This window comes from Epinephelus moara, chromosome 15, assembly GCF_006386435.1.
Source record: "Epinephelus moara isolate mb chromosome 15, YSFRI_EMoa_1.0, whole genome shotgun sequence".
Taxonomy (NCBI): domain Eukaryota; kingdom Metazoa; phylum Chordata; class Actinopteri; order Perciformes; family Serranidae; genus Epinephelus; species Epinephelus moara.
This window is the reverse complement of record NC_065520.1, coordinates 9,565,916-9,580,879: the sequence shown is the minus strand read 5'-3', so window position 1 is coordinate 9,580,879 and position 14,964 is coordinate 9,565,916. Positions and strand designations below refer to the sequence as shown.

Genomic DNA, 14,964 nt, shown 5'->3' with positions numbered 1-14,964 from the left:
CGCACTCGCACCCCCTAGCTCAGTCCCCGCCCCACCCCCACCCCCACCCCCTTCTCTCCTGCTCGCTGTGCGCTTGGCGAAGAGGCAGACACAGGTGCTCACAGACTCGGGCGTACTATAAGCGGAGCGGACTCCGCGAGGAATGTCCGCAGTCACTCAGGCTTCCATAGTCGAGCGCACTTCTGCGTTGTAGTTTCCTGTAAAAATGTCCGTGAAAAATACATGCAGAGCAGTCTTTTGTGTGACACTGGTGTGCGGAGCGGAGTCCGCATGGTCGTAAAATCTGAGCTTTGCACGCACAGGGCTTGCGGATGTCCGCTTTTAGTCCAGACGGACCTCCGCGGAATCCGCTCTGCGTACGTTCCGCCCGAGTATGTTTGGGCCTGACGTATGCGGTCCGGTCGGTCTCCAAAAAAAAAAAAAAAAAAAAACCCCGGTCCAAGACAGAGTACCAAACCGAATTGGTATTACCGAGAACCGACCCAACCCTAGAAGGTAGTGACCAGGTGCCAGACTGTAAGCAGCAGACATACAAGAGACACAGACCGAAAACCCCCCCGCAAATATAGGTTAAATACGCCAAAAGAGAGTGAATCTGTGATTGGCTTTTGCCTTCACTTTCAGTGGCAAGTGTGTTTAAGACAGTAACCAACTATCCTGCATAGTATATATTTCAAATCTCAAAAGTTCAACAGGATTGGGATGTTTGTCATTTTTAATTAAATGATTTCTGTTTTACGACATTTAATCTAAAAAAAAAACATCCTCTACCATCAGGCGTTTTCTCAGTTTGGGCCAGTGGAACGGGCTATTGTTGTGACAGATGACCGTGGTCGTTCTACTGGGAGAGGCCTTGTGGAGTTTGCAAACAAAGCATCTGCACGTAAAGCCCTGGAGCGCTGCACAGAGGGAGCACTGCTGCTGACCACGTAAGGAGTCAGGGGTCGAAGTAGTTTGGAGGGCTGAACACACAGAACTTGCAAGGGGCACGAGTGTTTGATTCTGTATTTGTTAGTTGCAAAATGAAGGTTCTTTCTGTATCTGCTCATCCTGAATCAGTTGAAATCTTAAGTTTGTACAAAAAGAGTCATTTAGTCTTTTTCTAACACATTACTGACTATTGCTGTCTTGTAACATCACAAGGCGTTTAATTTAGTGTTGTCCTTCCTTCCTTTAGTACACCTTGTCCAGCCATTGTGGAGCCCTCTGAGCACTTTGATGATGAGGATGGACAGCCTGAAAAATTGCTACAGAAGACTCCAAAGTACTATAAGTAAGTAAAGAGGTAATATGTAGTCATCTTAGAGTGCAAAGGCATGTATAGATTATTGTTTATATTATATATATATATATATATATATATACATATATTCTGTCTCTTTTAATTTGAGGTGTCTGTTTGTAAACCACTGGAGTTGTAGTTTATTTTTGTATTCATCTTCTTTGCCAGAGAAAGAGAGCACAAGCCACGTTTCGCTCAGCCGGGGACATTTGAGTTTGAATACTCATCTCGCTGGAAAGCTCTCCATGAGATGGAGAAACAGCAAAGAGAACAGGTGGACAAGAACATTAAAGAGGCCAAAGAGAAACTGGAGGCTGAGCTGGAGTCGGCTAAACATGAACATCAGCTCATGTTAATGAGACAAGGTAGGGACTGTGGGGCTACTTTTTTGTATTCTGAACTTAAAGCCACCAAACACTTTTGGTATGGTACCGTTGTAACCAAAAGTAACCCTTCAGACATGGTACCTTGACCCTGGCGTTTCCACTGTTAACAGTGGGCGGCGTTGTTGCCACTCACTGTGTGTCTGCACCTCGTCTATCGTCCACAGAATGAGGCTGCACGCCGACATTTTCAGGGCAAAATAAAACAGGCTGCAGTGAGAGTCCCTCTTGATGGGATATTTAGTGACCAATCAATGGACTGCAATTTTCACAGCTCCACCTTTTAGTACCAGATCTGTGTGCTAGGTACCCCAAAAGAGGGTGACCAAAAATGGGCATGGTAAGGAACGGTTCCATTGGTACCATCCACAACTTTTCACAGTGGAAACAGAAAAAAAGTGTACTGAACTAAACTGTACCGTGTCTTACTGTTTGGTGGAAATGGGGCTTTAGTGTACTTGGTATCTGTCACATTTGCTCAGATGGGAAGTCTGAATAATAATAATTCATTGAGGTTTTTCAGTGGCTGCACCTTAGCTGCCTGTGGTGTTAAGACTGATAACGACTGTAGGTTAACATAGGATTTTACAGACTGACTGTCATAATGTTGCTGAAAGTCGTTATGGATGTTTTGTACATTATCAGTGTAGAGTGTGGTGCCTAGGGCCGTAACAGTATGGATTTTTCGTTACCGCAGTAAAAAAAAAAAAAGCTCCACGAACACCACACCAGATACATTAACAAAAACACACCATCCGTCTTGCAGTCTCCACATGGCCCACACTGCCCCAACATTTGATTGCATTTTTTAAGTGATTAATGTCAGCTATAGTCAGACGCTCTATATCTTGTGATGATGGATTGACTACAGTTGATAGTGTTATAGGGGGAATGGATTATACGACCTGAACTGATTTTAATAAATGTGAAAATTTGGTGTGAGTTAAAAGCAATACAGCTGTAAGTCATGGATGTTGCCTTTTATCCACAAAATGTGATTGTTTGCATGTATGTATATCCATTCCTCTGCCAGTCTCTTACTTATATGGTCTTCTTTCAGATCTAATGAGACGTCAGGAGGAGCTGAGGAGGCTGGAAGAACTCCGCAACCAGGAGCTGCAAAGACGAAAGCAAATAGAGATGAGGTGTGTGTCCATTTTTGAGCAATGCCTCAGGGCATAGTGAGAAAGCTGTTGAGATTTGTATTTTTATTTTTGCCTCATTTCCCTCTTAAACCCCCCCCCCGATGTAGGCATGAAGAGGAGAGGAGGAGAAGAGAGGAGGAGATGATGAGACACAGGGAACAGGAGGACCTGAGACGCCACCCAGAAGGCTTCAAACCAAACTACCTGGACAATGTGAGTAAAACTGGAATGCATATACAGGGTGTCCGCGGGGCCTTAAAAAGTATTAAAAGTTGATAAATCAAATGTTGGAAACTTAAGGCCCTTAAAAAGTATTAAAAAGTCTTAATCGCGATTTTATGAAGTATTACATTTTCTTGGCATTCAAGCTTTGACAAAAAGTATCCATGAATGTATAATTTATTTTCCTCCTCGAGACTATTACAAACAAGGATGTGTAGGTGGACTAGGGCTGTCAAAATTGCTCAAAAATGACGTTTGAATATTCCTTCTATAAATAACTCATAGGTTCGAACCATTCAAATTTTTTTTTCGCATTATGTCCACAAGAGGGCAAACTAATGCAAGGAAACATACTTGTATTAATACAAGGAAACATAACTACTTGTAGGTATATTTATTTCAATATAAACGTCTTTGAAAACATTTACATACCTACACATTAAAAGACATCAAACAATTATAACATTACGTTATAAATGACCGCGGACCTCTCTCTCTTGCCCCCCCTCTCTGACCCGTCAGGCCACACCGCCCGCGGAAGCGCTGCGAATAGCCTTTAAGCGCAGCCAGTTTCCTTTCGGCACCCATGTTAACCGATTGTGTCATCCACACCGTCTGCGCTGCGCCGCACAGCTCCGTGGCCGGCTCGCGCCCTGCAGCGATCGTTTCGGCGTCTGGTCTATTTTCTGCGCAAGCCGCGAGCGAATGTGTCAAGCCGGGTGACAACAGCTGGGAACCGCTTGTCGACCAGCGTGGAGAAATGCGCGTCTGATGTGAACGGAAGTGCTCCGGCTCGCGTGAGACTTTCGGTGCGCTGCGCTTCGCAGCACTTCTGCGGGCGGTGTGACCTATGCAGTGCGTTCAGTGCAGCGGCCTAGGCCAACGCACACTCGCAAAGAGGACAGCTGCCATGGTGTTTTTTCCCCCTCCACAATCGAATATCAATTTTCACATTCGAAGGTCCATTTTTTTTTCAAATTCGAATTTAAATTCTAATTTAGAATATTCGTTGACAGCCCTAAGGTAGACACACTCGGACTGCCACTCGGGGTGGGGGCTGAACGAAAAAAAAAGTTAATAACTTAAAAATTATGGCGAAAGGGTAGTTTCTTGCAACCCTAGAATTAAGATAAAAATATTCACAAACTAAAAACACTTCTGGTTGCTGATAAGTAGTGTTTAACTTTTGATTTAACACTAAAATTTAAAACCCTCTGCGCGCACTGCAGTGCAAGCAGACAGATGCGCGACTCAGAGCAGCGTGTGTCACTGACACCAGACTCAGCGCTGCGGACCGGTGGAAAATGTCACCATTAGCATATTATTTTACATCAGTAAAATCTATTTTATCATTATTTTGAGTCACATTGTTGAAAGAATTTAGTTGTCTGTGTTCAAGCCGGATAATAGGTCTCCATTCATTGCACGTCGGGCTTTCTATTTCCTTGTCGGAGATGTTTTCTTTTTTAATAACCAACCAAAAACAATCAATCAATTAAAAACACAAACTGGAACTGGTACATGAAATCTTGTATGCCTAACAGACATTGCTTCTCGTTCTTTGAGTTTACGTATGGCTAAAGGGGAAAAAAACAACCGTAAACAGACAGCATGATTAGTGTTGCGTTCAAGGTCCCCCAAAAAACTGGAAAAAAAAAGGCAGAATATTTGATTTTTTTTTTTTCCACACTCGAATCCCGTGCCATTGAAAAAAGGTATTGAAATTAACCTCAGGATTCCTGCATATTCCCTGATATAAGTACTACACTGAAGCTTGTCCAGTTCCAGTCCTTTTACACTTTACATATTATAGTAGTGTGCACACACCTGTTATCAAGACTTCAAATCAATCAAACAGTTAAACAAAAGTTGTTGGGTTAACAAGTTATGATTCTACAAATGCATACATAACCTTTCTCCCTACTTTTAGCACCACCTAAGCACACACTGAAAGTAGAAATACATAATGTAGTATTTTAACCCCTTTAAAACGTACCTCTAGCGGACGGCTGCAGGAGATTGTATTTTGCATCCTGTTTAAATACATCTAAGATAAAAACCATCATAGCTAGAGTATTCATTCTTTTTGGTGCAAGAAGCTAAGGCTTCTATTAGGGCTGGGCGATATGGCCTAAAAAAAAATCTCAGATTTTTTCACAATAAATCCGATTCATGATTTAAATCGATTTTCCCCCTCTACTTAAAGTCAATTTTCAGAAAAATATTTGCGGCCTGGTAGCACGTACCTGGGCTCCAAAACTTTCAGCATGTGAATAAACCCTGGCTTTTCCACGATAAATATGGCGCCATATCTCTTGCAAGATACATCGCGACTGCATCCGTGATCGCTTTCCACCGGGCCCTTTTCTCATCATACGGCAGTATTTCCCCCACCATTATATTGCCCCGTTCCCACCATTATATTGCCCTCGTTCCCTTTCTTGGGAACGAGTTCTTCCCCGCTTGCTGCCATGATGTTTGTGTATCAAGCACGCAGGGGGGAAGGGTGAGCCCACTCTGAACTACGGGAGCCCAGCGGGGAGCGTCGGTGGCGGATGTTAAAGAGAAACTCGATTTTCATTAAAACAAATCAACCTAAACTATAATTTTCGAATTAATCGATAAAATCGATTTATCGCCCAGCCCTAGCTTCTATCCTCCCTGTCATCGAATCATGACCTTATGTAACCTGACTTTATATGCCGTGCAAATGTGATATTTTGCAGTAATTACGCCAGAATTTCCCCATAATGGCAACGGGAGGTCGTTGTTCAATCTGACATAAAATCCATAATAGCTAGAGCACTCATTCTTCTTGTAGCAGAAAGCTAAGGCTTCTGTTTTTCCCGACATTACCTTATGATACCTTATCTTATATGTGGCGCAAACACATTTCACCACAATTTCCCCAGGAATTTTCCTATAATAGCTGCAGGAGATTGTTGTTTGCATAATCCTGTGTTAGCTCGTACTGGCATCATTGTGCTACGCTACGCACGCTAGCATCAAGGAATGAATGATACATTTATCACAATGCTATTTTACTCTGTTCATAAAAATGAGCATATCTCAAAACTAAATAATGTACATATTATAAATAATTTATGGAGTGTTAAGAAATATTTTCCTTGTGTCTCTATGTCTAAAATCATTTGGAATTTTTTTTTTTTGTATTAATTTTGTAAAATCTGATGGAAAAACATATCCAATTTTTGTATTTTTTATGACATTTTCAATACTTTTATCAATTATTCTAGTTTATTGACTTATAAACCTTTTGCTTCGGTTGTACGGACATCTCAAGAAGCAAAAATACCAATGTAGGCACTGACAGACCATTTCTATTGCAGAGTTCAACGGGTTAAACATGTTTGCCATAGAATACCAAAATTATCATAGTATACGTGTACCATAGTGTGAAATGGATGTCAACAGCTTGTATAGTGTTCTTATTTTAACTCTTTCTTCTCCAGGTTAACATTACAGCAGCTGCAAAGTTTTATATTTTTCCAGCAGTTTTAAAGAGGCAACCGATTTTTTTTTTTTTTGTTTGGCGCCACCTAGTGTCAGTGGTGTTGCGTCGCACTGTCGCAACGACCAAATTGACCGTGGGGATCAGAGCATAATCAATAATATGACTCTATTAGACTCTCTAAATTAAATAAAATGTAGGCTGTAAAGCCACCAGTATACCTCTCTGTATATGTAGAATGAGAAGGTGTATGGACACTCTACTAAATAAATGAGTAAAGAGACCGAGCAACAATTATCAGATTTATCTGAAGATAAAACAAATAGTGATGCAAATAATTATACCAGAATGCACAGTACCAGTACAAACAACAGTAGACACAGTGGAATTATACCAATATGCACATGTAAACAGTCCCGATTCTAGAATAAATGGTACCTTATGGAAACGATGCGGCCGGTTGGAGCTCAAATTGAATGGGAAACGTAACTTAGCTGGGCGATGTCCGTTGATGGCTCTCTCCGTGAGAAGAGAACAGAAGGAAGGGAGGGGGGGTATCACTGTCCGAGGGCTGCCGTAGAATGGCAGCGAGGATGTCAGCTGACCAACACTCGCTACCCAGTCCCTGGTTGCGGCGATTTGCGATGCTGGCCAGCTAGGAATGAACTAGCAGCCAGTACAGTACAGTCCTCTCTCGTCTAGCTAACATTTAGCCGTGTTACTTACTCATCCATTAGAAAGAAAGCTAGCTGGACATTGGTTTTGAAGCCTCTTTGGTCACGGAGCTCCCTCCATCTCTTGAACGCCTGACTGAGGCTTACTCTTGTTTTTCCTCTTCTTTTATCACTCTCCTTTTTGCTCTCCTTTGCCTCCTCAGGCAGAGGAGCTTGTTTTCTTTTGCTAGGCCGTTTTTCACTTGTCTCCAAACTTTGTCCGTCTGCCATTGTGCTCGTGACTCAACTATCTCATACCCAGCTCCAGTCCTTGATTGGCTGACCGACCAATTTCGCAATACATGACGCGTTTCCTGCCGTAAAGCAGATTTTTTTCCGTGAAATTTCGGCACCGGTGGCAGAAGCTTATTGCAAAGATTGCAAAGCCACTAAGTAACCTATGTAAACGCTGATAGTCTAATTTTACTGTGGCCACTACCCTGTGCAACCCACATTATTTTCATAATGATATATTTAGGAAAAAAAATGTGTTTGTGTCTGTTGCCTCTTTAAGTTTGAGGCTATAATTTTTTTTTTCATCAAGGCAAATCTTGGAAAACCAATTTTAACCTGTAGTACCACCAAGAATAATCTGCCAAAAAAAGAATGTTTGAAGAAATGCGTAAAAGTTTTACCATGGTCCAGAGCCCAGTTTTGGTTAGGTATGCTCTTTCTTCAATTTTGATTCAGTAGCATTTCCTACCTTTTAAACAGCAGCTTGGCTGAATTGTGTTACTGTGCAGGAATTTCTGATTTCCTCATAGTGTCATATCAGGTTTCAGTAACGTCTGTAGAGACAATATTTTCCATCTTTTTGATGTCATTGTGTGAAACTACACACCAGTAGGACAAACACCCACACTCAGCATGGGTATTATATTATTTCACTTGCACTGTTTCTTTATTAGAAATGTTTTTATTGTTACAATCATCCCATTTTCACACTGCCTGACACAAGGTAAAGAAATTCATCACAATAGCTCCATGTCAAATGTCACGTCTCTGAGGCTTAAGATGTTGAATTTAGGTCCTGAGTCAATCTTCCCTCAAAAGGTCGGGAGAAATGTATCACTGAAAGTTTCAAAACAGCAGCAGTAGTTGCAGGGCTATTGTATTGCTTCACATTATATTGTACAGGTGTTGCCTTTGTTACCACCCTTTGAACCAATAAAAGTTAAACAAATGTAAGATCATAATCAAAGATCAGTGATGAGCTGCCATAAATAGATTTATGGCTTTGGACTCAACAGTCTAATGTGCAGTTTCTTCATCTTTGTCCTATAATCTGTTTTTCTTTTTAAGCTCTGATGTAGCTGTACACCTGCTGTAGTTCTTTCCTGTAAGTCCAAGGAATCATTGTTTTCTTCAGTGAGTGTTCATTTCTGTCTCAAAAGTCAGGCACTATACTTCTCTTGCATTGCTGACTTTATATGTTAATCTTGATTAGAAATGGACGCTATTTAAAGGACAGGAACGTGGTTGGATATATGAATACAAACAGCAAGTCCAAGAGATATTTATAGAATAAGGAAACAAAATCGATTTGGCTTGATTTATGTGGATGAGTGTAGAATGTATAGTTTTGCGGTCACACTTAAAATATTTACGACCTTCTTCTAGTGTTTCCTGGAAAATCAATTTTTCGAGCGAGAGCTGTGGAGTGTCAGCTTAGGCCAGAGATATATCTCGTTTGACCACATGCTTGTTTGCCTGTGACAGCTGCCTCAGGTATCCTGCATCTGTTTGGAGCTTTGGTTGTGCGTGTCAGAAATCAATGCAATGCATCCAGAAAATGCAGTATGCACATGAACGGTAGAGGCAGTATTGGTAGAAAGATAGAACCATACTGGCTACTGTCATAATGGGCCTTATTCAGAAACAGTGCATACACACAAATCTGTGCTTAAAACATGTGTACGAACGTTTTTGTAGAAATCTGGGATTCAGTGTTTTCTAATCTGAATTTGCTCCTTCTATGCGAACACATTTAGAACTGCCTCAGACCATGTGTACTCACAAATGATAGGCTTAGCTGTCTCAGAAGATGTTAACTTACACCTTTTAACTAAATGCCTAACGTATTAAAACTGTAATTATTTATAAAGGCTTCAGTAGACAGTATTTAAAACTTTAGCTCACGGTACAGGTGGGATGTTTCCAGCACTGCTGGCACAGGGGCAACACAAGCACACACTCCTCACACCACGGTGACACAGAACTGGTTAAAAATCGGCAAAATATCCTTTTAACAGTCTTTTAACAGTGCCCCCTAGTGGAATTCTCTGGTTACATCAGTAAGTATGTGAACCATTCTGACACAGCTGGTTGTCTACGCGAATGTGTGGTGAAAAAGCAAATATATCTCTGGCCTGAGGGGACATTTACATTGAAATTATGCAATATATCAAAGAAACAATAAGGTAAGAAAGTAGATTTCTGGTGATGGAAAGCCATCACGTAATCTGCAGAATTTACGGGATTTATTTGATCAAAAGCAAAGTTTGAGTGAATTCTACGAGTCTTTATCATCTGTATGAGTGTCTGTTGGTGTGCTATGTTGTTGATTTCTATGTTATAACTTTTCTCTTCAAATCCTTTGCTCTGTTTAGAGGTCCTGTTGGAGTCTGCATCTTTACATGTATGAAACATGCACACGCTTAGAACTTGCATCAAGGACCACTCATTCAATTTGTACTGACTCCAGTACAGTGGCTTACTATCCTCAGCGTAAACCAAAGTAGTCTGTCTTCACTCAGTTGACTAATAAAGCCAACAAGTAGTCTTACCAATAAACACATAGTTTTAAGTAGGGCACATGAGAAGTTACCTTTGTATTTATTATTTTTCTTAATTGAGTGGGGCATGTGTGTTCTGTCATACAGAAGAACTTTGTAAATAATTACACTTAATGCACTTCATTTACTGAACAGTAATAATATGAACTCTACATTAGCTTCCTTAGCTATCCTGATTTTAAGTTCTATTTTACAAGTCTTGGTAAATCACTTGAATATGACAACAAGAATAGAACTCCTTCATGTTATTCATAACTACTTAAGATAAAAGTGCTGACCTGCTGTTTCTAGTATAATTCGAGTTCGTGATTATTGTTTGCCAGGAGGATTTTTGTGAAAGAGTGATGACTTCCAGAATATAAATGGTATCTGCTGCCATCTAGGGCTTATATTAACTGCAGTTCAGGCATCACTTTTAGATTACCACTTTTCTTATTGTAATAGCAACATATTTAGAATTTAACAGGTAAGTACATGAAGTATACTGAGGTTGAGCTTCACAGCATTTGCAGTAATTTAACATATTTTCCCATTTCTTCTGAAGTTCTGTATGTGTGGGACCAATTCTACTGTTGCTGCAACTGTATAGTGTTGGTGCAGTAAATTAAACTTGCATACCCTGCAATGTGATAATAATATGATCTTGATGTCTATATATTCTACCTTCACAATAAAGAACATAAAAGCCATTTAGAATGGAGAGATGGGCTACAGCTGCATTTCACCACTTCAATCTGTGATAAGATGGTGAAAATGTATACATTAGTAAAACATTTGTTGACCAGATCTAAACTAAGCACAAAAAGTAAGGAAATTTGTGTTTGGTAGATTATTTATTTGTTGTAACAATGCTTCTTGGCAATAAATCTTATACCATTGGAAAGCCTGTTTATTTCCCTTTTAAATGGTGCCACATTTGTTAGGAACATGCATTTGTGGGATGAGCAGCAGAGCTGTGTATATGAGTTGCGCCCATGAAAAATTTGCCAAATCTTCTCTGCCAATGCCAAACACCTTTTTTTTGCTGTTACAATTGACTCTTGTTTTGAGCTTCTGGTACCCCCAGCTGCTGACAATCAGGTGCCAATCAGCACCTGTGAGCATGGACCCTGCTACAGTGGTCAGTTGGTGTCTGCTCCAAGAATAGGCATGCCATGTTTGCCTGATCTGGATAGGGCCCGTGCGATAGAGCAACTTCAAGCTGGTGTTCTGCAAAACCAAGTTGCGGCATTATATGGAGTGAGCCCTAGTACCATCTGCAAACTGAAGGCCAAGTTCCATATAAAGGGGGATGTCAGAGACAGGCCGCGAAGTGGGCCTCCCAAGAAGACGGCACCCCAAGAAGACAGTTTCCTCATCCTGTCACCACTTAGGAACCGTAGGCAGTCTTCTACAGATTTGCCGTCAAGGTTTGCAGGACGATATGGCCGACGGCTCTCTGCCCAGACAACTGGGAACAGACTGCATGCAGCCAATCTCGGGTCTCACAGGGCTGCTAGGAGGCCTGCCATGACTGCCCTTCACCCTCAGGCCCGTCTGCGCTGGTGTCGGCAACACGTGCACTGGAACCTGAACATGTGGAGGAATGTTATGTTCAGCAATGAGTCCAGATTCTGCCTACGGCAGTTGGATCGTAGAGTCAAAGTGTAGAGGAGAATGCTTTGCTGATTGCTGCACCGATAGAGTAACATCTTTTGGTGGAGGCAGTGTGATGGTGTGGGGCGGACCTCGAGAATTTGGGAGTGGAAAGGATGGAATGGCCTGCCAGCAGTCCTGACCTCAACCCCATTGAACACTTGTGGGATCATCTTGGGCGTGTTGTTCATGCCAGAGTGACCAACACAACCAACACAAGAATGGGATGCCATCCCACCCCAGTGTGTAGGCTGGTGACCAGCATGAGGAGGAGGTGCCAGGCTGTTGTGGCTGTGTATGGTTCTTCGACACACTACTGAGGCTCCTGTTTGTTAAATGAGTAAATTGTTAAATTGTCAATATGTCTTGTTTCTTCAGATTTCAATCGTCCAATCCACCAAACAACACCAAACAAGAGTCAACAGCAATAAAAGGCTGTTTGGCATTTGCAGACAAGATTTTGTTAATTTTTCATGGGTGCAACCCACATACTCAGCTCTGCTGCTCATCCCACAAAAGGAAATAAACAGGCTTTTCAACAGTATAAGCATTGTTACAACAAAGAATTAATCTACCAAACACAAATTTCCTTATTTTTTGTGCTTAGTATAGTAAGTTTATAACTTGATGTCCAGCTGCTTTCACTGAGTTGGATTAAGCCTTGTCTCGATGCTTAATTGGGTTGTTTTTACTAAAAGCTTTAATCCTAAAGCAGACTCAGTCCAGGTCAGTGAAATCTGTTATTGTTGAATTGTATTCATTTTCTTGTGTATGTGTTGGTATGTGTGAAACAGAGAGAAAGGACTGTGTGTTAGTTTCTGTGTGAATGAATTGAATCCCAAGTTGTGCTTCTTGTGAGATGACATATGAATGAACAGATGATGGAGCGTCTACTTTTTGTGTTTGGGCCCTGAAACACCAAACTAATGGGCGCCACTCAGCAGCTGCGTTATGTGTGGCACCATTAACGATATTCAACCATTGTCAGCTGTTGTTTGCTTCTGATACAGATTTAGTGCAGTTAATCTTTTTTATTTTTGCATTGCCTTTTATTCCCTTAGAAGCAAAGGCCTTGGGCTGACAGTAGCAATGCAAAACAAAAGTTACAATGCTAGTTGGTACAGTTAATGTATTCAAGAGTAAAATAAAACCTTTTAACAAGTATAACAGTGACAAAAACGGTGAAGAATATACTTGCATGCTGGTGTTTAGCTGCAGTCTTTGCTATGTGTTTATCTGCAACTCATAGAGAAGGTCTTTGTTCTTACAAATTTCTAGTTAGACTTGGTGTGTCAGGGCCCTGTGTGAATGTTGGTGAATGTTCTAAAGAGTTTTGACATAACTTTTAGTTTGGATTTGGTCTAGAGGCTGACAGAATAAATGCTTTTAAATCAAACAACAAAAAGCCTGAAGCCCATTTTATGGCTTATTATTTTAAGATGTGCTTGCACATTTCCAGATTTGATTAAAAGCCTCAATTTGCAAATGAGATTTGCATTGTGATTGCAATAAGCTTGTCTGTGAACGGTAAATCTCCAGACTAGCAAGAAGATAAAAAATGTTTCTGCCTTGCCAGATTTTAAATGGAAGCAAATAAGCACTGAGGCTGAACCTTAAGCTCACCTTTTCCATCAGTGATAAAGAGTAATAATTAAGTCCCCATGAGCCGTGGGCAATTTGTGTGGCTGTCATCAGTTTTGTGTAGAACACTGTGTGAGTGTTGTAAGATAGCCTATCCCCTGAAGATTTGTACTTTAGCAGAGTTTTGTTCTGAAGGCTCTTCTTCACTTCTTCCAGAGAGAACAGGAAATGAGAGTGGGTGAGCTGGGCCCTCGTGGAGCCATTAATATGGGAGGTACGGGCATGACTGTGTAAAGACTGGTTGACCAGAACAAGTCACGATGATGAGTGAATTATGACTGCCTTAATTTCATTTATCATTATTTTTCTTGCATCCCAAGTGGCTCCTTTTTTTGAATGACTAAAGTAATACTTGTGCTGTATGTTTTGACTCCCTTTTGGTGTAAATGGACTCACATGGGATGCAGTACAAAGGAGACAAAAACCATAATACTCCACATGACAACATAATGTACATACTAACAGAATATACAGTGCACTGAACGGGGTTGTTTAAGTTGGGGTGCGGTTTTATAGTTGGAGAAATATTTGGTCCCTGAGCTCTCATCCTCACTTGTATGCAGATTTGAAATAAGATTGCATAATACTTTATTACTTTCTTTTCAGAAGCAAGTGATAAAAGTGCAAATTGTATTCTAAGAATTTACACACGATATTTTTTAGCTGCAGTGGCCTTCAATGTTATTCTTTAAGTACATTTTCAAAAAGAAGCCTAAAGGCCACATCACATATTTTGCACTTTTTATAATTTTAAAGTGAATTATGGCTGGAAATAATTAAAGACAAGAAGTTAGGACAAATGTCTGTCGACTTTGATCAGAAATAAAAACTTCAAAACTGTCTGAGTGCAGGATGAGGGGCCAGGGACTGAGGTTTGAGTCTATAATGTGGGGCAGATAGTGGGGGAATCACAATGGCTCTTCATACACAGATTGTAACCGAGGATTGCACATCATCTACATGAACAAGACTGCTGTGTTTCATTTGTATTTTCGTTGTTGCACAAACTACAGTTGCATTCAGTTTTTACTTCAAATGTTTGTTTTTGGGAGTGGGGTCAGTTATTCTCTTTTAAACTGTTAATGACAGCATTTGGTTTTAACAGTGACATAGGAACTGTGGGTAATTTCCTCATAACTTTCATCTTTGCTGTTTTGTCTGCAGTAATATTTACCAACAACCTGAATCATCAGACGATCTAAAACAATGTGAAAAACATGATGGAAATATGGCATTTCTGTTTGAGTCATATAATAATTTGTGTCAGTTGACATTGAGTTGCATCCTGACTTTACGACATGATTTATTTGCTAAGTCGGTTGCCATTGCATTAGTGTTTACATGTCAACCAAGTATTAAAACTTGTGTTATTTCAGATTTTTTTTTAATTTCCATTGTTCCGTTCAGGTTTTGTGACTGTATTGAAAATGGTAGACAGAAATGCACCCTTATCAAACTCTTACCTCATGCCATATTTTGTATATGTATATGTTCTATGTTAAGTGTCAATATCCGACAGTTTATAGCCTCTAAAAAATTGCTGATTGGATAGTGCTGGTATTGATGTTATTTTAATCTATTGTAGGTAATGTTCAGTTTGGCCGGGGAGGCCTGGGGCTTGGCTCAGGCAAACCGGTATGGAATAAAGCAGGTCTCAAAGATAAAAGAAAGCTGGT

The 14,964-nt window shown here is 40.6% G+C and overlaps 1 protein-coding gene across 4 annotated transcripts in view; it reads left to right on the top strand.

Annotated features, from left to right (window-relative positions):
* pspc1 (paraspeckle component 1) overlaps positions 1-14,964 on the top strand; it is a 30,748-nt gene that overhangs the window by 2,681 nt on the left and 13,103 nt on the right. For 3 of the 4 annotated variants that reach the window (XR_007571153.1, XM_050063711.1, XM_050063710.1), the window contains exons 3-7: positions 778-929; positions 1,178-1,273; positions 1,451-1,647; positions 2,726-2,810; positions 2,918-3,023. Coding sequence is in view for 3 of the 4 variants with exons in the window: in XM_050063711.1 (XP_049919668.1) it covers positions 778-929; positions 1,178-1,273; positions 1,451-1,647; positions 2,726-2,810; positions 2,918-3,023 (636 nt within the window). In the remaining variant the exon portion in view is untranslated. Of the gene's footprint in view, positions 1-777; positions 930-1,177; positions 1,274-1,450; positions 1,648-2,725; positions 2,811-2,917; positions 3,024-13,444; positions 13,503-14,964 lie in introns of all 4 variants that reach the window. The other variant, XM_050063709.1, reaches the window with a different exon arrangement.